This window comes from Oncorhynchus nerka, linkage group LG27 (assembly GCF_034236695.1).
Source record: "Oncorhynchus nerka isolate Pitt River linkage group LG27, Oner_Uvic_2.0, whole genome shotgun sequence".
Lineage (NCBI taxonomy): Eukaryota > Metazoa > Chordata > Actinopteri > Salmoniformes > Salmonidae > Oncorhynchus > Oncorhynchus nerka.
The window spans coordinates 50104709-50128229 of NC_088422.1; the positions used below are offsets into that span (position 1 = coordinate 50104709).

A 23521-nucleotide genomic window follows, 5' to 3' on the forward strand; every position below is an offset into this window, starting at 1 on the left:
AAGAATAAAAACTGGTATGGTACAACAACCACATGAGCTGGTTGAAACATGAAATGGCAGAAAAAAAAATATGTTTTTCTTTGAATCCAAAGATTGAAGTGGGCTTAATGGGTATACTTACCCTACATCAGGGATGGGCAACATTGATGGGAGTGGGGGCCACAAAAATGTATTTTGCCCATCCCTGCCCTACATCATGACCAAGCACAAGGTGGATGCAGGTGAGCTACGCTGAATCTCCAAGCTTGCACCATATTGCTTTGAGATCAAACACATTCCAGGAAAGCAATGTTGTGCCCAACGCGCTGAGCAGGGACCCGTTTGTGAAGCCACCGAGTCATCGACTCTTGTCCGAGCCATATTTGGAGCTGCTTAGGAAAGTGTGTGATGTGGAAGATGGATGTGTGCAGGATGCATTCCACCAGACATGTCAGCCGCAAGTCCTAGGATAACTCCTCCCTGAGTGTGTCTGCGGATGTGTCCTTGTCTGAGGATGGCGTGTCAGTCTTACTCTCCTCTCATGAAGACTGGGAGTCTGCGTCTCAACAGAGAGCTGCTTTGTTAGTGGACCACATGAGCACCCAGCTAGCCAATACACACTCCCCTCCTTGTCTGTAGAAGAGCTCAAGCCCCACCAACAACATGATGCCTCCATCTCCACAGTGATCCACTATGTTGAGAGGAAGTGCAGACCAGCCAAACGTAAGCATCACAATGACAACCAGCTCGCTCGGAATAATCTGAAACAATGGGAAATGCTCACACTGGTGAATGATATATTGTACAGAGTTTCCAATGATCCACTTAACAAGAGCAAGCAATTCCATACGTCCTACCTGAGACTCTGAGGAAGGAGGCCTTGCCTGGTGGCCAGCCACGCACCGCCTCCCTCGCCCGTCAGAGGTTTTTATGGCACGTAATGGAGAAAGACGTCCGTAACTATGTCAAGACCTGTCAAAGGTGTGTCCTCAGCAAGACCCCAGAACCCACAGCAAGAGCCCCACCGGAGAGCATCAAGACCACTGCCCCACTGGAACTTGTATGCATCGACTTCTGGTCTGCTGAAGACAACCAGAACAAGTCTGTGGATGTCCTAGTGATTAGTGATCACTTCACCAAGATGGCACATGCATTCCCCTGCTGGGACCAGACGGCAACGGAAGTTTGAAGAAGCTTTGGGACAACTTCTTCTGTGTCTATGGATTTCCTACCCATCTCCACTCAGACCAGAGAGCGAATTTCCAAAGTGAATTCATCGCCGAACTCCTGGAGTTGGCCTGTGTCAAGAAGTCTTGTACCTCCGCCAATCATCCTATGGAGGGCGGTGGCATGGAGAGATTAAACAGAACACTAGGCAACATGCTGAGATCCTTGCCCCCAAAGTCAAAGCAGAAGTGGCCCCAGATGATCCAGAACATGACCTTTGTGTACAATTGTACTGCTCATGAGACCCCTGGCTTTGCACCCTTCTACTTGATGTTTCAGAGAGTACCTAGGCTGCCTGTTGACCAGATCTTCAATAACTTCTTTCAGGACAAGACTGTCTGTGGCTACGATGTCTATGTGAAGACCCTGGTGAGCAACCTCCAGTCTGTTCCATTGGTGACCAAGTTCTTGTGGATAACAAGGGATGCAGAGGAAAACACAAGCTTGCCGACAAGTGGGAACCAGACGTCTACACTGTTGTGGCTTCAAAGCCTAGACTCCACATCTACAAGATCTGGGGTCATAGTGGAAATGGGAAGGTGGTGCAGAGAAACCTCCTGACACAGGATATGTCAGACCCCAGCTTCAAGAGCGACAACAGTATGGGAAGTGACACCCATGTGACTGATGTGCCTGATGTATTGATGTGGTTTTGAGCAATGTATAATGACACCCTTTGACTCCACCTTTGGTATATATGTGGCAATGGCGGAACAACATAAAAACTTGTTGACCATGATTTGTGGCCATGTTTGTCTCTGCTCGCTGTAACCAACAAAGAAATACACCTAAGACTGAAGCTTCTGGTGTTCAACAGTGCAGTCTTCAGCTGAAGACACTGGCAGCCTCAGCCCAAGTAACCCACATATGAAACATTCACCTCAGATGAGCTTCCTGTGGCTGGTGCTACTGGTGCTGGTGACCCTTCATCCCCCTCCTCTTTCCTTGCCCCTCAATGCCCTCCTGCCCAAGAACAACCTAGGAAGAGCCCCCATGCAGGCAGTCACCCCCCTTCTAAGTTTGGGAGGGTTATCAAGCCAGTGTGTGGACTGATAGTCTATGGTAGAACAAATTGTAGACACTAAAGGACAATGGTAGGAAAAAGTACCCTGTTATCAATAAGGGAATAAACTTAGATGTTGAGAAGTTTTAGTTCACAACAAAAGTATAGGTTTGGCCTTAGTCCTCATTTTTCAAGAGAGAGTGCTTAGACCTGCACAATCTCTATTCTCTCAACCTTTTATTAGGTAGCTATTTAGCTGATATATTCCAGTGAGTGGTTTGGTAAAACGTAGGGCCTGTATATAGGAAGTCATTACAAGTATTTTTATTTTATTTTCATACCATAATTTGCAAATAAATTCATTAAAAATCCTACAATGTGATTTTCGGGATATTTTTTCTCATTTTGTCTGTCATAGTTGAAGTGTACCTATGATGAAAAATACAGGCCTCTCATCTTTTTAAGTGGGAGAACTTGCACAATTGGTGGCTGACTAAATACTTTTTTGCCCCACTCTACATTTGCATAACCTACTACAGTCAGCTGTCATCAAACACATCTAAACAAGACATTTAGGCTAGTGAATTACGTTTATCAATTTATTTTTGTGCAAATAATGACGGCGGCCTGACTCAAAATAAAAATCTACCTGAAGAGTAAAGAAATCCTTGAATACTTTCACACCTAAATATTGCACATGACAGTTGGGGACATGTGGCCAAATCTCACCCGCAGGGCCGATCCTAGCTTTTTGGTGGCCCTAATCAAGATTTAGTTTGGGGGCCTCACCACCTTGTGGATAAAACATTTTTGTGGTCCCCCTTTTGACATCAGTTAATTTCTTGCAATTGTATGCATTTTGCTATAGGGCGTAGAGAAAATGCTGTGGTTTCAAAGCACATTTTCTGCAATTCTACCCATTTTTCCATGGGGCGGAGAGAAAATCTTGCAGTTATTTCCTGCAATTCCCAAAATGTTGTGATGCGTGGATAGAACATTTAGCCCTTTTAAAGCTCATTTCCTGCAAGTCATTTGTGGTGACGAGGCACACAAGGGTTGCTCTACAAAACAAAGTAATTACCGGTTTGATCGTCTCTAACCAATCAGAGTATCAAAGCCAATGGGGGGCTGGAGGTTAGGGCCCCTTGGCAAATGACATGCATGGTAATGTGTAAGGTGTAGATAACTGGCTAGACTAATTTACCAATTTAAACATGTTTCGCTGACATGGGCTAATTGAGTGACTGTCAGTGACTGACATTACAAGAGGAAAAACTGCTGATGCACTGCCAATTTCAAAATTGCATCTTATGTATTCTACCATTCTAACTCTCAACAGTAAATTGAGACCATGACTGAGTTCCTAAAAAAAAGGCGGTTGGGGGCACCCTAGCGGCTTGGGTCCCTGCCGTTTATGCCCAGGGCCGGGACACATGGGTCCCTGCCGTTTATGCCCAGAGGGCTGCACACGCGCCCTTTCCTGCGCCCTTCTTGTGCCTCTGACAAAAATGTGAAACGCAATCCTAGCCCCTTGTCACAAACAGCAGTTATTTTAAAACTTCAAACTCCGCCACCTCGAGACGACCATGGCAGTAGTAACGACGCTAAGATCGACCAAACCCAACTGACGGTTCTCTTCTTTAATTTAGGAATAAAACTAAAACGATCACCCGCCTCCTCGCGAGTCTCATCCAGGTTCAGTTGTTCTCCTCCTGGTGGCGCGTATCCAATGTCTATACCGGTAGTTCTCCCCGGATCGTGTTACCCTGTAACTAGGGTTTCTTTGGGTTCACAGTTGGCAGACTCCTCATTCAGGAGCCGGCCGCCCCGCTGTATATCTAGCTCTCGCATGCCTGGTTCTCAGTCACAGCTGCTACCAGCGCTTCTCCCCGGCGGCCCACTGCTCTCCCTCGGATTACTGCAGCTGGTTCTCGGCTGCTCCATGGTCGCGCTCTCCTTCTCAGCTCTCTCCCTCAGCAGCTCACCACCCATCCGAAACTCATGCCCTTTCTGGGTCGGATCTTCAGTGAGTAGCCTCAGGTTTATTATTAACATCTCACACATAATTAATAAGATGGCAGTCATTTTTTTTGACTCCATATTCTTAAACTATGATAGCTAGTCGACTATATCAACAGGTTGTGTAGTGCTTATCAATTATGCAACTGTTACCCAAATCACACTCTGGTTAGGGGATTAGATCATATCCACCAGAACCAAAAGACATGGCAGAGCGATGGACTATTTGTCAGCTGTCGTGTTCTGGTGTCATATCTAGATGCTGTTTAAGAGTCCAGTGGTATTAGGTGACTTGTGTGCTGACAAGTACATTATTATTATGGGGTGACTTATATTGGTAGCCCCTACAGTTGGATACTAGCCCATTTATGAGTGAACTGGATTGGAGCACATACTGTACAGTTGAAGTCGGAAGTTTACATACACCTTAGCCAAATACATTTAAACTCAGTTTTTCACAATTCCTGACATTTAATCCTAAAAATTCCCTGTTTTAGGTCAATTAGGATCACCACTTAATTTTAAGAATGTGAAATGTCAGAATAATAGTAGGGAGAATGATTTATTTCAGCTTTTATTTCTTTCATCACATTCCCAGTGGGTCAGAAGTTTACATGCACTCAATTAGTATTTGGTAGCAATTGCCTTTAAATTGTTTAACTTGGGTCAAACATTTCGGGTGGCCTTCCACAAGCTTCCCACAATAAGTTGAGTGAATTTTGGCCCATTCCTCCTGACAGAGCTGGTGTAACGGAGTCAGGTTTGTAGGCCTCCTTGCTCACACACACTTTTTCAGTTCTGCCCACAAATTTTCTATGGGATTGAGGTCAGGGCTTTGTGATGGCCACTCAAATACCTTGACTTTGTTGTCCTTGTCCATTTTGCCACAACTTTGGAAGTATGCTTGGGGTCATTGTCCATTTGGAAGGTCCATTTGCAACCAAGTTTTAACTTCCTGACTGATGTCTTGAGATGTTGCTTCAATATATCCACATCATTTTCCTACCTCATGTTGCCATCTATTTTGTGAAGTGCACCAGTCCCTCCTGCAGCAAAGCACCCCGACAGCACCCCGACATGATGCTGCAACCCCCGGTCTTCACGGTTGGGATGGCGTTCTTCAGCTTGCAAGCCTCCCCCTTTTTCCTCCAAACATAACGATGGTCATTATGGCCAAGCAGTTCTATTTTTGTTTCATCAGACCAGAGGACATTTCTACAAAAAGTATGATATTTGTCCCCATGTGCAGTTGCAAACCGAAGTCTGGCTTGTTTATGGCGGTTTTGGAGCAGTGACTTCTTCCTTGCTGAGCGGCCTTTCAGGTTATGTTGATATAGGACTCGTTTTACTGTGGCTATAGATACTTTTGCACCTGTTTCCTCCAGCATCTTCACAAGGTCCTTTGCTGTTGTTCTGGGATTGATTTGCACTTTTCGCACCAAAGTACCTTCATCTCTAGGAAACAGAACGCGTCTTCTTCCTGAGCGGTATGATGGCTGCATGGTCCCATGGTGTTTATACTTGCGTACTATTGTTTGTACAGTTGAACATGGTACCTTCAGGCGTTTGGAAATTGCTCCCAAGGATGAACCAGACTTTTGACCCACTGGAATTGTGATACAGTGAATTATAAGAGAAATAATCTTTCTGTAAACAATTGTTGGAAAAATTACTTGTGTCATGCACAAAGCAGATGTCCTAACCGACTTGCCAAAACTATAATTTGTTAACAAGAAATTTGTGGAGTGGTTGAAAAACGAGTTTTAATGACTCCAACCTAAGTGTATGTTAATTTCCGACTTCAACTGTATATCTGAAAGGACTGGGTAGAAATTAAGTTGATATCCAAAGCTATGTCTTTATAAATCAATCACACCAAATAAGGGACTATACAATCCTTTGGCAAAATAAACTGTATTGTTATGAGTTATCAGGGTCAGGGGTAATAACCTAGTCATTTACCCCAGGAAGCACATTGTGATTAAAGTTCTTATAAAACAGGCAGTTTCTTATTGGAAAACACTGAACCAGAATTTGATATTGAATGTTTCTCGATCTAAGGTGTCCATCTTGGTCCGAGTCCGAAATGGCACCCTATTGAATAAATGGCACCCTATTGAATAAATGGCACCCTATTTTCAATTTATCGCTTTACTTTTGACCAAGGCCCATAGAGCTTGCACTGTGTAGGGAATAGGGCCTATTCCTGACATATTGCAAACCCTATGTGCCCTGGTCAAAAGTAGTGCACTAAATTGGGACTAGGGTGCATTGTGGGGTGCAGCCCTGGTATTTCTCCATCTTGGTTTATAAAAAAAAATGAAATGTAAAAGAAAAGTGCAGGTTTCACTTTTATTTAGTTACCACATTATTTCCATGCACCTGCAACAACTCAGATGTGCAAGTGCTTTTTTAAAAGCATAGTAGTGTAATAGACTAATCTCTCCTCTCAGACACATTGATTCTGACCTGGTTTATGGAGAAACCTTATCGCTTTAAGCCCCCCCAAACGTAAGGACATATTATAACACATTTTACAGAGGCCTAGTATGGATTCACTTATATAATCTGTGAAGCATCTATGTAGGCCTTATAAAGGGTATGCGAAGCCTTTAGAGTTGTTGTTCTTTTAACGTGGGATTGTGCAATGACTTTTGTGCATGTTTGGCAGACCACCTCTAAATCTCTTACACAGGGGTTACATGATTGTCAAGCTTACTACAGCTGTTGCTCAGACAATACTATGGAGGCTGCCAGGGTTGTCAAACCTCAAAATAATGGCCCTGTTAAGTCTTAATCAGTCCAGCCACTTTAACTGCTCACTTCCTTTAGAGTATTAGACTAAAAGTGTTTCAGAAGACTATTGGGCCTTTTCAACTTAATCAGAAACTACCACTGGAGAGAAATCAACCTTTTACAGACACTAATGTTACCACACACTAATGTAACCACACAGTACAATTTGTTTTTGTGTTCTTATGTGGTGGAAAACCCCTTCATAAGGCAGTCCAATCTCAATATACAAAAGCTTTATTTCAGCATGCATTGGAAAACCAAATAAATTCGCTTTTTGTTTTCACAGACATCTTATACAGACCGAAGATGGGTGGGGTGTTTCACATGCCCTTCAAATGAGTCCAGTGCTTCTGCTTATCACCACAGATATTAGGTCCAGACAGAGACAAATCATATCAAGGACATGTCCACTCTCCCACACATCCTGGGATAACAGGAACCATGAACTTACAGGGCAACTTGTAACAATCTTACAGAAATTAAGAGGAACAGGATTACCTATCTCTTCTTCAAGCCATATAAGATAACAAATGACATTTTCCTATTTGACACCACATTATACGGGTTTCACATTGATCTATAAGGGCTTGGGGTGTTGCAGGCTTTCTGTTGACCTTTGTACAAGTCTGTTTTAATGTCCACTGGCAAATCACTCCTCACCAAAACACAGCAACTCACTCGGCATACATAGCTTTCCTGGAACATGGGTGGGTGTAAGGGAGATAAGGCCTATTGAGCAACTAACTCTCTAGTTATTGTTAGGAAGTGTGGCGCAATGGCCTACAAAGGAAGATCACTGCTTTAGTTCATTATGTCAGACAACGTTCACATAACCTTAGACAACATTCACACAACCTTAAACAACATCCACACACCATGTGTGACTGACCGGCTGGATTTGGTCTTATGTAGCAACGTTTGAAATTGTGTTTTTTACATTGGATAACAGTAGAGACTGCTAGAACATATCATACACTGCAGTTGAGGAACAATTGGAAAGTCATTCTGCTTTGAAAGTTGATAAACTTGTAACCTCACTTTAGAGAAAATGGCCCTTGAATGTTTTGATACGCCTACTGGAGAGCTCTTCTTAGTCTACACCCATTCAGCATCATTCACACCCTCTTAAGCTTTAGCCCAACCCAGCTCTTTAGATATTCACATGTGAGGCTGTGTACTAAACAACCAAAGATTTCAAGACTAAAGGCTGGTTTATACTACGGGTGTGTTCGTAAATTCAATCTGGAGTGCCAGAGTGCGCTCTGGGCGTTCGTAAACTCAGCGTTGTCAGATTGTCCATTAGTAAATTCAAAGCGGTTAGCTCTCAGAGCGTTCAGAGTGCACACTGGCCGCTCTGGCCGAGGAGTAGGGTTGATCCGAGCATTCGGACCTAACAACAGCAGTCAAGCACCCAAGCTAACTGGCTGACGTTGGCTAGCTGGCTAGCTACTCCCAGACACAAATATGAGTGAACAGCTCACTCTTACCATTTTACTTGCTCTAGTAGAGCTGGTTAGGCTGTTTTCATGTTATCCAGAGCGTTAGTGACTGCAACTGTGCTGCTGGCAATAATTTATTACGCTTTTTTGCTAATGTTTACTGACACCGGCCATATTCAACGGGTGTTGAGCATTCGTAAATTCGTCACATATTCTGCACTCTGACACACTCAGACGAGTGCTCTGAAAATGGAGTATATAGCCAGAGCGAATTTACCAGCTACTTGAGAAACAGACACTCCTCAAGTCCTCAACTGGCAGCTTTATTAAATAGTACCCGCAAAACACTAGTCTCAACATCAACAGTAAAGAGGCGACTCTGGGATGCTGGCCTAAAGCTGCCAGTTGAGGACTTGTGAGGCGTCTGTTTCTCAAACTAGACACTCTAAAGTGCTTGTCCTCTTGCTCAGTTGTGCACCGGGGGCCTCCCATTCCTCTTTCTATTCTGGTTAGAGCCCGTTTGTGCTGTTCTGTGAAGGGAGTAGTACACAGCGTCGTAGGGGATCTTCAGTTTCTTGGCAATTTCTCGCATGGAATAGCCTTCATTTCTCAGAACAAGAATAGACTGATGAGTTTCAGAAGAAAGGTCTTTGTTTCTGTCCATTTTGAGCCTGTAATCGAACCCATAAATGCTGATGCTCCAGATACTCAACTAGTCTAAAGAAGGCCAGTTTTACAGCTTATTTAATGAGCACAACAGTTTTCTGCTGTGCTAACATAATTGCAAAAGGGTTTCTAATGATCAATTAGCCTTTTAAAATGATAAACTTGGATTAGCTAACACAACGTGCCATTGGAACACAGGAGTGATGGTTGCTGATAATGGGTCTCTGTACGCCTATGTAGATATTCCATTAAAAATCAGCCGTTTCCAGCTACAATAGTCATTTACAACATTAACAATGTCTATATTGCCTCCCGGGTGGCGCAGTGGTTAAGGGCACTGTACTGTAGCGCCAGCTGTGCCATCAGAGACTCTGGGTTTGCGCCCAGGCTCTGTCGCCCGGGTTAAGGAGGGGTTGGCCGGTAGGGATGTCCTTGTCTCATCGCGCACCAGCGACTCCTGTGTCGGGCCGGGCGCAGTGCATGCTAACCAAGGTTGCCAGGTGCATGGTGTTTCCTCCGACACATTGGTGCGGCTGGCTTCCGGGTTGGATGCGCGCTGTGTTAAGAAGCAGTTGGGTTGTGTATCGGAGGACGCATGACTTTCAATCTTCGTCTCTCCCGAGCCCGTACGGGAGTTGTAGCGATGAGACAAGATAGTAGCTACTAAAAACAATTGGATACCACGAAATTGGGGAGAAAACGGGGTACAATTCATATAAAAAAATTTTTTTTTTTAAACAATGTCTATATTGGGGCGGCAGCGTAGCCTAGTGGTTAGAGCATTGGACTAGTAACGAGCTGACAAGGTACAAATCTGTCGTTCTGCCCCTGCCCACTGTTCCTAGGCCTTCATTGAAAATAAGAATTTGTAAAATAAAAATAAATATACTGTATTTCTGAAAAATGTGATGTGATTTTAAAATGGCTTTTCTTTAGAAAAGAAAAGGACATTTCTAAGTGACCCCAAACTTTTGGGCGATAGTGTATGTGACACGTGGTTGGGATACAACTGTGATATGTGGTTGTCTCACCTTTCCATCTTGATATGAATGCACAAGCTGTAGGTCGCTCTGGATGGGAGTGTCTGCTGAATGGCTAAATTGTAATGTAAATGTAGTTCTATGTATGTATACTTATGTATATTATGTATTTTTTTTGTTGTGCTTCCTGTTTGGACCCAAGGAGGAGTAGCCATTGCCTTGGCAGCAGCTAATTAGGGGTCCTAATAAATACAAAATACTTTAATGGAGACAAAAATGTGTGTGTGTGGGGGGGGGTTACTGTCTGTGTATGCACATGGTATACAGTATGTAACATTGCGGATTTCTGTATCTGTTTTTCTTCTTCTTCTCCAGGTGATCCTGTCAGGGATCGTTGGCCTCACAACATGGAGGAGACCCATGCTGCTGCTGGTAGGTCATATATCGCAGAACTGTTCTTTTTATACATAAGAGGGATCTGTACTTGCTTACTGTATGAGGGAACCGACCTAAGTACTGTATGAAGGCCAGGGGTATTCAACCATTTTTTCCATATTTTTGTTTGAATATCTCTAGCAACAACAGAATAAACACATTTTGAATTAAGTACCTGCCAGTAGCGACTCCTGGTTGGCTAAGTAGGTGGGGGGGAGCAGAGTGCAGGCAGGTTTTTTCCAATTTCAACAGGCCACGCACATTGCTGTCAGGTGTATAAATTTGAGCACACAGCCGTGCAATCTCAATAGACCAACATTGGCAGTAGAATGGCCCTTACTGAAGAGCTCAGTGACATTCAAGGTGGCACCGTCATAGGATACCACCTATCCAACCAGTCAGTTCATCACATTTTTCCCTGCTAGAGCTCCCTGGTCAACTGTAAGTGCTGTTATTGTGCAGTGGAAACGTCTAGGAACAACAACGGCTCAGCCGCAAAGTGGTAGGTCACACAAGCTCACAGAACGGGACTGCCGAGTGCAGATGCGTGTAGCGCGTAAAAATCATCTGTCTTCGGTTGCAACACTCATTACCAAGATCCAAATTGCCTCTGGAAGCAACGTCAGCACAATAACTATTAGTTGGGAGCTTCATGAAATGGGTTTCCATGGCCGAGCAGCTGCACACAAGCCTAAGATCACCATGCGCAATGCAAAGCATTGGCTGGAGTGGTGCAAAGCTCGACGCCATTGGACTCTGGAGCAGTGGAAACGCTTTCTCTGGAGTGATGAAACACGCTTCACCATCTGGCAGTCCGATGGACGAATCTGGTTTGGAGGAGAACACTACCTGCCCGAATGCGTATTGCCAACTGTAAAGTTTGGTGGAGTATGAATAATGGTCTGGGTGTTACGACTTCTAGAAGTAGTGGGTGGAGGAGCAGGCACAGAGAGCAGGGTAGTTCGATACGTGGATATTTATTTCCAAACAACAGAGTGTCGGTCAACGCTACACACAAGGGCGCATAAAGACCCAGTCCAAACAAACAGGACGAAACTGTTCGGAAAAAAGAATCCACAAAATATACACACACCAATAACCGAAAAACAAGCCCGCACAAAAGCCGGCGGGCCTACCGGGTTTAAATAGCCCAAAACAAAAACCCAAACAAGAAACAGGTGAAACTAATCAGACAACACTAAATGAAACAGAAAAGGGGATCGGGGGCAGCTAGTAGGCTGGCAACGACAACCGCCGAGCGCCGCCCGAACAGGAAGAGGCACCAACTTCGGCGAGATTCGTGACACTGGGGCTGTTTACCATGGTTTGGGCTAGGCCTCTTAGTTCCAGTGAAGGGATATTTTTGCGCTACAGCATACAATGACATTCTAGATTTTGTGGCAACAGTTTGGGAAAGGCCCTTTCCTGTTTCAGCATGGCAATGCCACCGTCTACAAAGCGAGGTCCATACAGAAATAATTTGTCAAGATTGGTGTGGAAGAACTTAACTGGCTGCACAGAGCCCTGACCTCAACCCATCAAACACCTTTGGGATGAATTGGAACGCCGACTGCGAGCCAGGCCTAGTCGCCCAACATCACTGCCAAACCTCACCAATGCTCTTGTGGCTGAATTGAAGCAAGTCCCCGCAGCAATGTTCCAACGTCTAGTGGAAAGCCTTCCCAGAAGAGTGGAGGCTATTATAGCACCAAAGGGGGGGGCAACTCTATATTAATGCCCATGATTTTGACAAGCATTAGGCTAGACGCATTGAACACACACATTCCATACAACTCTATCAAGTATAGGTCTAATCAATGTAAACTGAATATTAATATGCCAATAATAATGATTTATTTAATTCATAGAGGGCTTTTAATTAGGTTGTAGACTAAATTACCTCATGCCTGTCATTGATTTCCACCACTAGCAACACCTCTTCTGGTTCCAGCTGCGTCAGTGTACTTGGCACAGAGCAATGGCGCGGAGTCTCGTACCTTGGACAAAACATCCATAAAGCATTTGACGGCATCCTGTGCTTGCACAGCATCAATGCTTCTTTTATGCAAGTGTGCAAAAAGAATGTCCACTGTGCTGGAACAAATCAAGGAAAAAAAGAAAATCCTTTAACATCGTCGAGAATCCCTTGGCTTCCCTGTCAGTGATGTTGTCAAAGTCATCAGAGGCTAGAGTGGTTTCTAAGCACTCCAATAGTTCACCTGTATTTTCATGCACAGTGTTTACAACACGGCTCTGGAAATTCCAGCCCGTCTGGGATGCGCGGGGGAGCCTGCGTACCACTGTGCTGTCCAACACATTTATTTTGTTGGATCGTGAGAAGCAGGTTGAGCGCCTCCTTAAATCTGAGAAAAATACACAAGCATGTGTCACGGCTGATGCTGCTTGTTGGGCATTCAGGTATATGTCTTGAACCTTCTTACTAATGCCACCAGTTGAACCGCGCATCACGCTTTCCCCATCATATGTTTGACCAATATGATTTATCTTGTCTGCTTCTTGCTCTGGAAAAAGTAGGCCCAGATTTTGAATGAGAGCCCTGCTGATGGTGTCTGCATTAGGGCCTCCTTCCAATTTCGCTAATCCCCAATATCTCTCTTGCACAGTTTTGGCTGCATCAATGTAGCGGCAAATGATGGCAAGCATCACATAGGTTGTCTCATTCGCTTGTATGGCCATAAAGTCAGTGTTCTGTAACTCCTGTACAATGTGCCCTTGCATTGTGGAGAGCCTACAGTCTAGTAGCTCGTGGGACGTGCCTTTTAAAAACCAATAGCGGTGTCCAAGTGCTCGTTCATTGCAGTGTCCAACGATGACACAAAATCAATCAAGTCCCCTAAACACTCCTGGGTTCTCGAATACTTGTGTTTTATCTTGTCCCCTTAGTGTTAGCTCAAATGCACCAAAGAATTTGACTCGGTCAATTAGCTTAGATAAAATGTGGTAATTTTTTTTTCACAAAGTGTTGCGAGCTGGGCAGCCAAACAGCCATGCTTTATTTTCATACCAGGTACACGAGAAGGTTTGATTGAGCAATTGCTGGATGAAGATGTCTGGTTTATCAGGTCCCAAATGCTTTATTTGCAATTATTTGGAAGGGTCAGCCTTTCAAATTCTGTTTTTAGAAGTGATTCCACAGTGTTAAGTGACAGAGCTGGTGTCACTGTTGCAGCCACCATAATGACACGGTTAGTTTATTACAAGTCAAGTACAATTTGCTCTTTACCGCCATCTGTTGACTACCGGGAGATCCAGGAATCTGAGCTCTAATTTCAACGCCACAGGACCATCCATTTGCTTTGTGCGGTTAAAATGAATGTGATGAAATCCTTCAATCTCATTGGTGCCGTCCTCCCTTATAGAAAATAGCTGGCAAAATAACCCAAGCACTGGGTGCACAGCCCGTGTGCCCGGAGCTGCTGCTGGCAGAATAGTAAGTAACTGAACAGCTTTGTTTTGAACAATATTTTGTTTTTACAGGATAATGTACACACATTTACCACACTTTTATGAGCATTAATCCATGAATTACGCTGAACAAAAATGTAATCGCAACAAGCAACCATTTCAAAGGTTTTACTGAGTTACAGTTCATATAAGTAAATCAGTCAATTGAAATAAATTCATTAGGCCCTAATCTATGGATTTCACATGACTGGGAATACAGATATCCAACGGTTGGTCTCAGATACTGTACCTTAAAAAAAGGTAGATGCTTGGATCAGAAAATCAGTCAGTATCTGGTGTGACCACCATCAGCTGCCTTATGCAGCACTGTTGATTGTGGCCTGTGGAATGTTGTCCGACTTCAATGACTGTGCGAAGTTACTGGATATTGGCGGGAACTGGAACACACTGTTGTACAGGTTGATCCAGAGCATCCCAACATGCTCAATTGGGTGACATGTCTGGTGATATGCAGGCCATGGAAGAACTGGGACATTTTCAGCTTCCAGGAATTGTGTACAGATCCTTGTGACATGGATGCCGTGCATTGTTGCCTTATGCAGCACTGTTGATTGTGGCCTGTGGAATTTTGTCCTCATGCTGAAACATGAGGTGATGACGTCGGATGAATGGCATAACAATGGGCCTCAGGATCTCGTCACAGTGTCTTGGTGCATTCAAATTTCCATCGATAAAATGCAACTGTGTTAGTTGTCCGTAGTTTATGCCTGCCAATGCCATAAACCTACCGCCTCCAAGCGTCTCTCTGTTCACAACGTTGACATCAGCAAATCACTCGCCCACACAACGCCATACAGGCTGTCTGCCATCTGCCCGGTACAGTTTAACCGGGATTCATCCGTGAAGAGCACACTTCTCCAGCGTACCAGTAGCCATCGAAGATTAGCATTTGCCCACTGAATTCGGTTACGATGCCGAACTGCAGTCAGGTCAAGATCCTGGTGAGGACGACAAGTGTGTAGATGAGCTTCTCTGATACAGTTTCTGCAGGAGTTCTTCGGTGGTGCAAACCCACAGTTTCATCAGCTGTCTGGGTGGCTGGTCTCAGATCATCCGGAAGGTGAAGAAGCCAGATGTGGAGGCCCTGGGCTGGCAGGGTTACACGTGGTCTGTAGTTGTGAAGCCGCTTGGACGTACTGACAAATTCTCTAAATTGCAAGCTCCCTCAAAACATCAGACATATGTGGCATTGTGTTGTGTGACAAAACTTCACATTTTAGAATGCCCTTTTATTGTCCCCAGCACAAGGTGCACCTGTGTAAATATAACTCTTTTTAATCAGCTTCTTGATATGCCAAACCTGTCAGGTGGATGGATTTTCTTGGAAAAGGAGAGATGGTCATTAACAGGGATGTAAACAAATTTCTGCATATAATTTGAAAAAAAAAGTTTTGTGCGTATGGAAAATGTCTGATATTTTATTTCAGCTCATGAAAAATGAGACCAACACTACATGTTGCGTTTATATTTTTGTTCAGTGTATATATTTTTTGAAAAATCTGCTCTTTTCATTTTTTTCTTCCAAAGGTGAGGCGCCACCCCTAATGCCCTAATTAGCAGGTCGCCATTGATACCTACTACAGTAGAAAAGAACAGAAAATATTATTTTTAATGATGTCAACTTTATTTATCAACTCCTAATATTGAGCTAATTACAGTCATTGGAGCATATTACACTCACTGGAGTATCTGACATAGAGTGGTTATTCCTTTAAAAGTTGCGTCATACTGCAGCACAGCTTGCGGGCTGCCACAAAATTCTAACATGTCAGCCATTGTTGCCATTAATGCTAGTTAGTGCTAGTTTGACCATCAGAGGGCATCTTTGAGAAGCATTTGACAGTTTTTAAATATTGACTGTTAGGGTGGCACATTTTGGGGGATATTCAGAGGTGGAAACTTTCCGTGGGAATTAATATTAATACCAGATAAATGTAGATGTTTTTTTTAATTGGATATATTTACCATATATGGAGACAGAAACAAACCTTTCACCTTATCATAAGTAGGCATAATTGCAAATGATTAAGTCCTTCCAATAGAAAAAAAATGTTACGAATTTAACTTTTAATGAAATGTCACATCAAAAGAAGGAGAATATTGAATGATCCCCAATGATCCCCATCACATCTCCAAAAAACATTTTTAACATACCTCTGTAAAATGATAATGTTTGAGCTAAAGCTTTGGTTGTCTTCCTCCCAGGCTTGCATGTCTTCTCCCTGGACCTCTTCAATGTCCACATCTTGAACATCAGACTCTGAGGCCTCATCTTCACTGTCACTTTCCAACCCTGTTGAGGATGGCTCGTTGTCAGGCTCAGAAAGCCTCAAATTTGCCTGGATGGCCCCCAATTTCTCAACCCTTTTGGTCAGCCTGTTGCATGCTTTGGTGTGTGTGTTCCCAAACAATGACCAGTTGCGCTCTGAGGCGGCTGATGTTGGTGGGACGATGATGGAGGCAACAGGGGAAAGAGCCTCAGATCCACAAAGTCCCTTCCATCAGGTGGCTGATGAGATATGTTGGCACGACTGCCATATTGCATCTCCATCCCAAAGCCCTTGCTTGGAAGTGTACTTCGCCAGACTGCCAAGAAACGTGCCCTCATCCAGGCCAAGGTGGCGAGACACGGTAGTGATGACACCATAAGCCTTTTTGATCTCTACACCAGACAGGATGCTCTTGCCAGCATACATGGGGTCCAACATGTACATTGCGGCGTGTATGGGCTTCAGGCAGAAGTCTTCACGCTTTTTGATGCATTCCAGAACTGTAGAATCTGAACATCAGACAGGATGGGATTGTCTCCCTCAGTCCGTGCAATAGCCAAAGGTTTCAGGAGTTTCAGGCTGCTTTACCACTCTCTCCCAAAATACATAATCCAGGAGGATCCTCTTGATGGGGCTGTTCATATCAGCAGACTGTGATATGGGCATTTCTTGGAGAGACTCCTTCCCCTCCAGGAGATGGTCAAACATGATGACAACACCACCCCAACGGGTGTTGCTGGGCAGCTTCAATGTGGTGCTCTTATTCTTCTCACTTTTCTTGGTGAGGTAGATTCCTGCTATAACTTGATGACCCTTCACATACCTAACCATTTCCTTGGCTCTTTTGTAGAGTGTATCCATTGTTTTCAGTGTCATGATGTCATTGAGGAGCAGATCCAATGAATGAGCAGCACAGCCAATGGGTGTGATGTGAGGGTAGGACTCCTCCACTTTTGACCAAGCAGCCTTCATGTTCACAGCATTGTCTGTCACCAGTGGAAATACCTTCTGTGGTCCAAGGTCATTGATGACTGCCTTCAGCTCATCTGCAATGTAGAGACCAGTGTGTCTGTTGTCCTATGTGTCTGTGCTCTTGTAGAATACTGGTTGAGGGGTGGAGATGTAGTTAATTATTCCTTACCCACGAACATTCGACCACCCATCAGAGATGATTGCAAAACAGTCTGCTTTTTCTATGATTTGCTTGACCTTCACTTGAACTCTACATCCAGAAAATGAGTAGATCAAGCATGTCTGGTTGGAGGGATGTATACTGGGCGAAGAATATTCAGAAATATCTTCCGATACACATTGCCTGTGAGCATCAGAGGTGAACCAGTTGCATACACAGCTCGAGCAAGGCATTCATCAGCATTTCTCTGACTACGTTCCTCCATTGAGTAAAAAACAAAATCTGATTCATGGAGGACCATGAGCTGTTGCTATCGATGAGATGTTTGATTCATCATTTTCACCTCGAATGGAAGTAAAGGGACTTTTGTCAGAGGTTGCTTGTTGTGAGTGCTGAGAGAATTTTTATGCACTTTTGGCAAGATGATTCTGCATCTTTGTTGCATTCTTCACATATGATTTAGCACAGTATTTGCAAATGTACACAGCTTTTCTTTCTACATTAGCTGCAGTGAAATGTCTCCACACAGATAGCGCCCGTGGCATTTTCCTTTAAAGATTAATAACAACAACAACAAAAAGTTTTTTATAAACACACATGTAATTCAATGTGCAGATAATTAGTTAAGCAGTTAGATTAAGCAACTCCTTTGTAAGATAAATGTTTTTTTTAATGAAACATGAATTAACACTTAGTTAGCAGGCTCAAGCAAGCTAAAACCCATATGGTAGCAAAAACTAACTAGCAGAAATTGTTAACAAGTTAGAAATGATTTAAACACACTTTGCTGTAGGCTACTATTTTGTAGTTAACAAAAAAATATGTCATAAAATATTCACCCCACCCAGTATTGTAATCAAAACTTACCAGAAAGCATGTAGTCCTTGGCTCAGACAGTGTAGTAGTGTGGGCTCAATATCATCTCATTAGTGTGCAAGATCTTGAGAATCAGCTGTACATGTGAAGGAAGAGTGCACTGCACATGCAATGAAAGAATGCACTGTGCATGCAGGGGGTTGCAATTCCATTTTCCATTCCATGTTTTCTTTTTTTTCTACTGTATTATTGACTGTATGTTTTGTTCATTCCATGTGTAACTCTGTGTTGTTGTATGTGTCGAACTGCTATGCTTTATCTTGGCCAGGATGCAGTTGCAAATGAGAACTTGTTCTCAACTAGCTTACCTGGTTAAATAAAGGTGAAATAAAAAATGTTTAAAGAAATTGGGGATAGTGTTACACGGAGTGGAACAGGGGAATCCAAGAGCAGACACAGACGAGGAGACTGGAATGAAGTAACCAAGGTATTTATTGAAACACAGGGAGAAGATGGAGTGCAGGTCAGGGGAAGCTCAGGCGGGTTGCAGGAAACCAAATGCGGAGGCTGAGGCTGGAGCGAGAGGGGTTGGGACAGGGTAAGCAGGTCCGGAGGGGAATCCAAGGGACAAGTAGAGTGGGGAATCCAGGACATAGTTGCAGGATGACGAGACAGGGACCAGAGACATTTCGGGCAGAACTGTAGCAGAGAGGAAAACAGCGTCAGGCAAGGAAAACAGGCACATCAGGATCTGAATAGAAACAAATGGCTAGAAACATTGACTGATCAGAGATTACGTTCTGGCAGCGCGGAAGTTGCAGGGCTGAGTATTAGTAGAGGTCTTGATTATGGAACAGGTTGCAGCTGGTGGGGATCTGCTCTGACTCCAGCACACCTGTCTCTGCCCACACAATCACACACACACACACACACACACACACACACACGATAACATACGCACTATACATACACATGGATTTAGTACTGTGGATATGTGGTAGTGGTGGGGTAGGGGCCTGAGGGCACACAGTGTGTTGTGAAATCTGTGAATGTATTGTAATGAGAGAGAGGAAAAGAGCACTGGGGGAGGCGGCAGGACAAGGAGATACAGGATGAGCAGTAGAGGGCGTTGCAGGAGCAGATGTGACAGATAGTTTAACTAAAATATGCCACAAAACCTCAAATTGCCATGTGTATCCCACAAAAAAGGTTCACAGCTATAAGCTAACTTTTTTGATGACATTTAGCAAAATTCCCAATTTTCTTGAAAGTGTTCGACTATATGGGATCTTTTTATTTTTTTATTTAGCTTAATTAATTTGATAAATATGATCGGGTTTCTATTCCATGAAAAACGAAAATATTTGTTTTACTATAGCTGTTTTTAGCATAACTTACTTATTGGCATAAAGGCCTACTTCAGTATACAGTGTATCATTCAATCATACAATAATTTGTGCATGTCAATCAATACAAGTCATCCATGTCTTTAAATACAGTCAAGCATTTTAGTTGTAAAACTAATAACAAAGGGAGCGTGAAAAAGCACCCGCAAGTACCAGTCACGGCAAATGGCAAATACCTCTGCCTGCTGGTAAGCTTTCTTGACTTGACATACAGTGCATTCAGAAAGTATTCAGACCCCTTCCTTTTTTCCCACATTTTGTTATGTTACAGCCTTATTCTGAAATTGATGTTTTTTTCTCATCAATCTACACACAATGGCAAAGCTAAAACAGGTTTTTAGAAATGTTTGCAAATGTATTAAAAATAAAAAACAAAGTATTTACATAAGTATTCAGACCCTTTGCTATGAGACTCGAAATTGAGCTCAGGTGCATCCTGTTTCCATTCATCATGCTTCAGATGTTTCTACAACTTGATTGGAGTCCACCAGTGGAAAATTCAATTGATCGGACATGATTTGGAAAGGCAAACACCTGTCTGAGCCCCTCAGCCCAGAGCCGCCAGAGCCCCTCAGCCCAGAGCCGCCCCTGCCCCTCAGCCCAGATCCGCCCCTGCCCCTCAGCCAAGAGCCCCTCCCCCTCAGCCAAGAGCCCCTGCCCCTCAGCCCAGAGCCGCCCCTGCCCCTCAGCCAAGAGCCCCTGCCCCTCAGCCAAGAGCCCCTGCCCCTCAGCCAAGAGCCCCTGCCCCTCAGCCAAGAGCCCCTGCCCCTCAGCCCAGAGCCGCCCCTGCCCCTCAGCCAAGAGCCCCTGCCCCTCAGCCAAGAGCTGCCGCCCCTCAGCCAAGAGCTGCCGCCTGTCCCGAGCTGCCGCCCCTCTGTCCCGAGCTGCCCCTCAGTCTTGTGGGGTCATTAAGTAGGGTCGCCGTGGCTAGGAGGCCACGGAAGCGGACAAGGTGGGGGACTAGGACTACGGTGAAGTGGGGTCCACGTCCAGCACCAGAGCCGCCACCGCGGACAGATGCCCACCCAGACCAATAGGTTCAGGTTTTGCGGCCGGAGTCCGCACCTTGGGGGGGTACTGTCACACCCTGACCATAGTTTGCTTTGTATGTTTCTATGTTTTGGTTGGTCAGGGTGTGATCTGAGTGGGCATTCTATGTTGGATGTCTTGTTTGTCTATTTCTATGTCTGGCCTGATATGGTTCTCAATCAGAGGCAGGTGTTAGTCATTGTCTCTGATTGGGAACCATACTTAGGTAGCCTGGGTTTCACTGTGTGTTTGTGGGTGATTGTTCCTGTCTCTGTGTTTTGCACCAGACAGGGCTGTTTTTGGTTTTCCACATTTATTGTTTTGTAGTGTTCATGTTTATCTTTGTTTATTAAACATGAATCAATATAATCACGCTGCGTTTTGGTCCGCCTCTACTTCACCCCAAGAGAACCGTTACACCCCCGCCCCCCTTTCGGAAAAGCTGACCACGACTCCATTTTGTTGCTCCCAGCCTATAGACAGAAACTAAAAGAAGAAGCACCCGTGCTCAGGTCTGTTCAACGCTGGTATGACCAATCGGATTCCAAGATTGCTTCGATCACATGGACTGGGATATGTTCCGCATAGCGTCGAACAACAACTTTGATGAATACGCTGATTCGGTGAGCGAGTTTATTAGCAAGTGCATCGGTGATGTTGTACCCACAGCGTCTATTAAAACATTCCCCAACCAGAAACCGTGGATTGATGGCAGCATTCGTGCAAAACTGAAAGTGCGAACCACTGCTTTTAATCAGGGCAAGGTGACCGGAAACATGACCGAATACAAACAGTGTAGCTATTCCCTCCGCAAGGCAATCAAACAAGCTAAGCGCCAGTATAGAGACAAAGTAGAGTCGCAATTCAACGGCTCAGACACGAGAGGTATGTGGCAGGGTCTACAGTCAATTACGGACTACAAAAGAAAAACCAGCCCCGTTGCGGACCATGATGTCTTGCTCCCAGACAAACTAAACAACTTCTTTGTTCACTTTGAGGACAATACAGTGCCACTGACACGGCCCGCTACCAAAACCTGCGGGCTCTCCTTCACTGCAGCCAACGTGAGTAAAACATTTAAATGTGTTAACCCTCGCAAGTTTGCAGGCCCAGACGGCATCCCCAGCCGTGTCCTCAGAGCATGCGCAGACAAGCTGGCAGGTGTAATTACGGACATATAATCCTTATCCCAGTCTGCTGTTCCCACATGCTTCAAGAGGGCCACCATTTTTCCTGTTCCCAAGAAAGCTAAGGTAACTGAGCTAAATGACTACCGCCCGGTAGCACTCACTTCCGTCATCATGAAGTGCTTTGAGAGACTAGTCAAGAACCATATCACCTCCACCCTACCTGACACCCTAGACCCACTCCTATTTGCATACCGCCCCAATTGGTCCACAGATGACGCAATCACACTGCCCTAACCCATCTGGACAAGAGGGATACCTATGTAAGAATGCTGTTCATCGACTACAGCTCAGCATTTAACACCATAGTACCCTCCAAACTCGTCATTAAGACCCTGGGTCTCGACCCCGCCCTGTGCAACTGGGTCCTGGACTTCCTGATTGGCCGCCCCCAGGGGGTGAGGGTAGGTAACAACATCACCCCGCTGATCCTCAACACTGGGGCCCCACAAGTGTGCGTTCTCAGCCCTCTCCTGTACTCCCTGTTCACCCATGACTGCGTGGCTATGCACGCCTCCAACTCAATCATCAAGTTTGTAGATGACACTGCAGTGGTAGGCTTGATTACCAACAACAATGAGTCGGCCTACAGGGAGGAGGTGAGGGCCCTTGGAGAGTGGTGTCAGGAAAATAACCTCAAACTCAATGTCAACAAAACAAAGGAGATGATCGTGGACTTCAGGAAACAGCAGAGGAAGCAGCCCCCTATCCACATCGACCGGACAGTAGTGGAGAGGGTGGAAAGTTAAGTTCCTCGGCGTACACATCACGGACAAACTGAAATGGTCCACCCACACAGACAGCATGGTGAAGAAGGCGCAACAGCGCAACCTCGGGAGGCTGAAGAAAATCGTCTTGTCACCAAAAACACTCACAAACTTTTACAGATGCACAATCGAGAGCATCCTGTCAGGCTGTATCACCGCCTGGTACGGCAACTGCTCCGCCCACAACCGCAAGGTTCTCCAGAGGGTAGTGAAGTCTGCACAACGCATCACCGGGGGCAAACTACCTGCCCTCCAGGAAACCTACACCACCCAATGTCACAGGAAGGCTAAAAATATCATCAAGGACCCTAGCCACTGCCTGTTCACCCCGCTATCATCCAGAAGGCAAGGTCAGTACAGGTGCATCAAAGCGGGGACCGAGAGACTGAAAAACAGCTTCTATCTCAAGGCCATCAGACTGTTAAACAGCCATTACTAACATTGAGGGGCTGCTGCCAACATACTGACTCAACTCCAGCCACTTTAATAATGGAGCAATTGATGTAATAAATGTATCACTAGTCACTTTAAACACGGCACTTTAAACAATGTTTACATACCCTACATTACTCATCTCATATGTATATACTGTACTCTATACCATCTACTGCATCTTGCCTATGCCATTCGACCATCACTCATTCATATATTTTTATGTACATATTCTTATTCATTCCTTTACACTTGTGTGTGTATAAGGTAGTTGTTGTGAAATTTGTTAGGTTAGATTACTTTTTAGATATTACTGCATGGTTGGAACTAGAAGCACAAGCATTTCGCTACATTCGCATTAACATCTGCTAACCATGTGTATGTGACAAATAAAATTTGATTTGATATGAGTATCCGGACATCCTGCCGTTTGCACAGTTAGATGGTACAAT

General features: G+C 44.5%; 1 protein-coding gene across 1 annotated transcript in view; it reads left to right on the plus strand.

Annotated features, from left to right (window-relative positions):
• Positions 1-3725: 3725 nt before the first annotated feature.
• The window catches only part of LOC115111936 (endosomal transmembrane epsin interactor 1), a 74167-nt gene continuing 54371 nt past the window's right edge, over positions 3726-23521 (plus strand). Inside the window, 2 exon segments of the mRNA XM_029638491.2 lie at positions 3726-4235; positions 10485-10541. Of these exon segments, the coding sequence (XP_029494351.2) occupies positions 3939-4235; positions 10485-10541 (354 nt within the window). The 5' untranslated portion in view covers positions 3726-3938.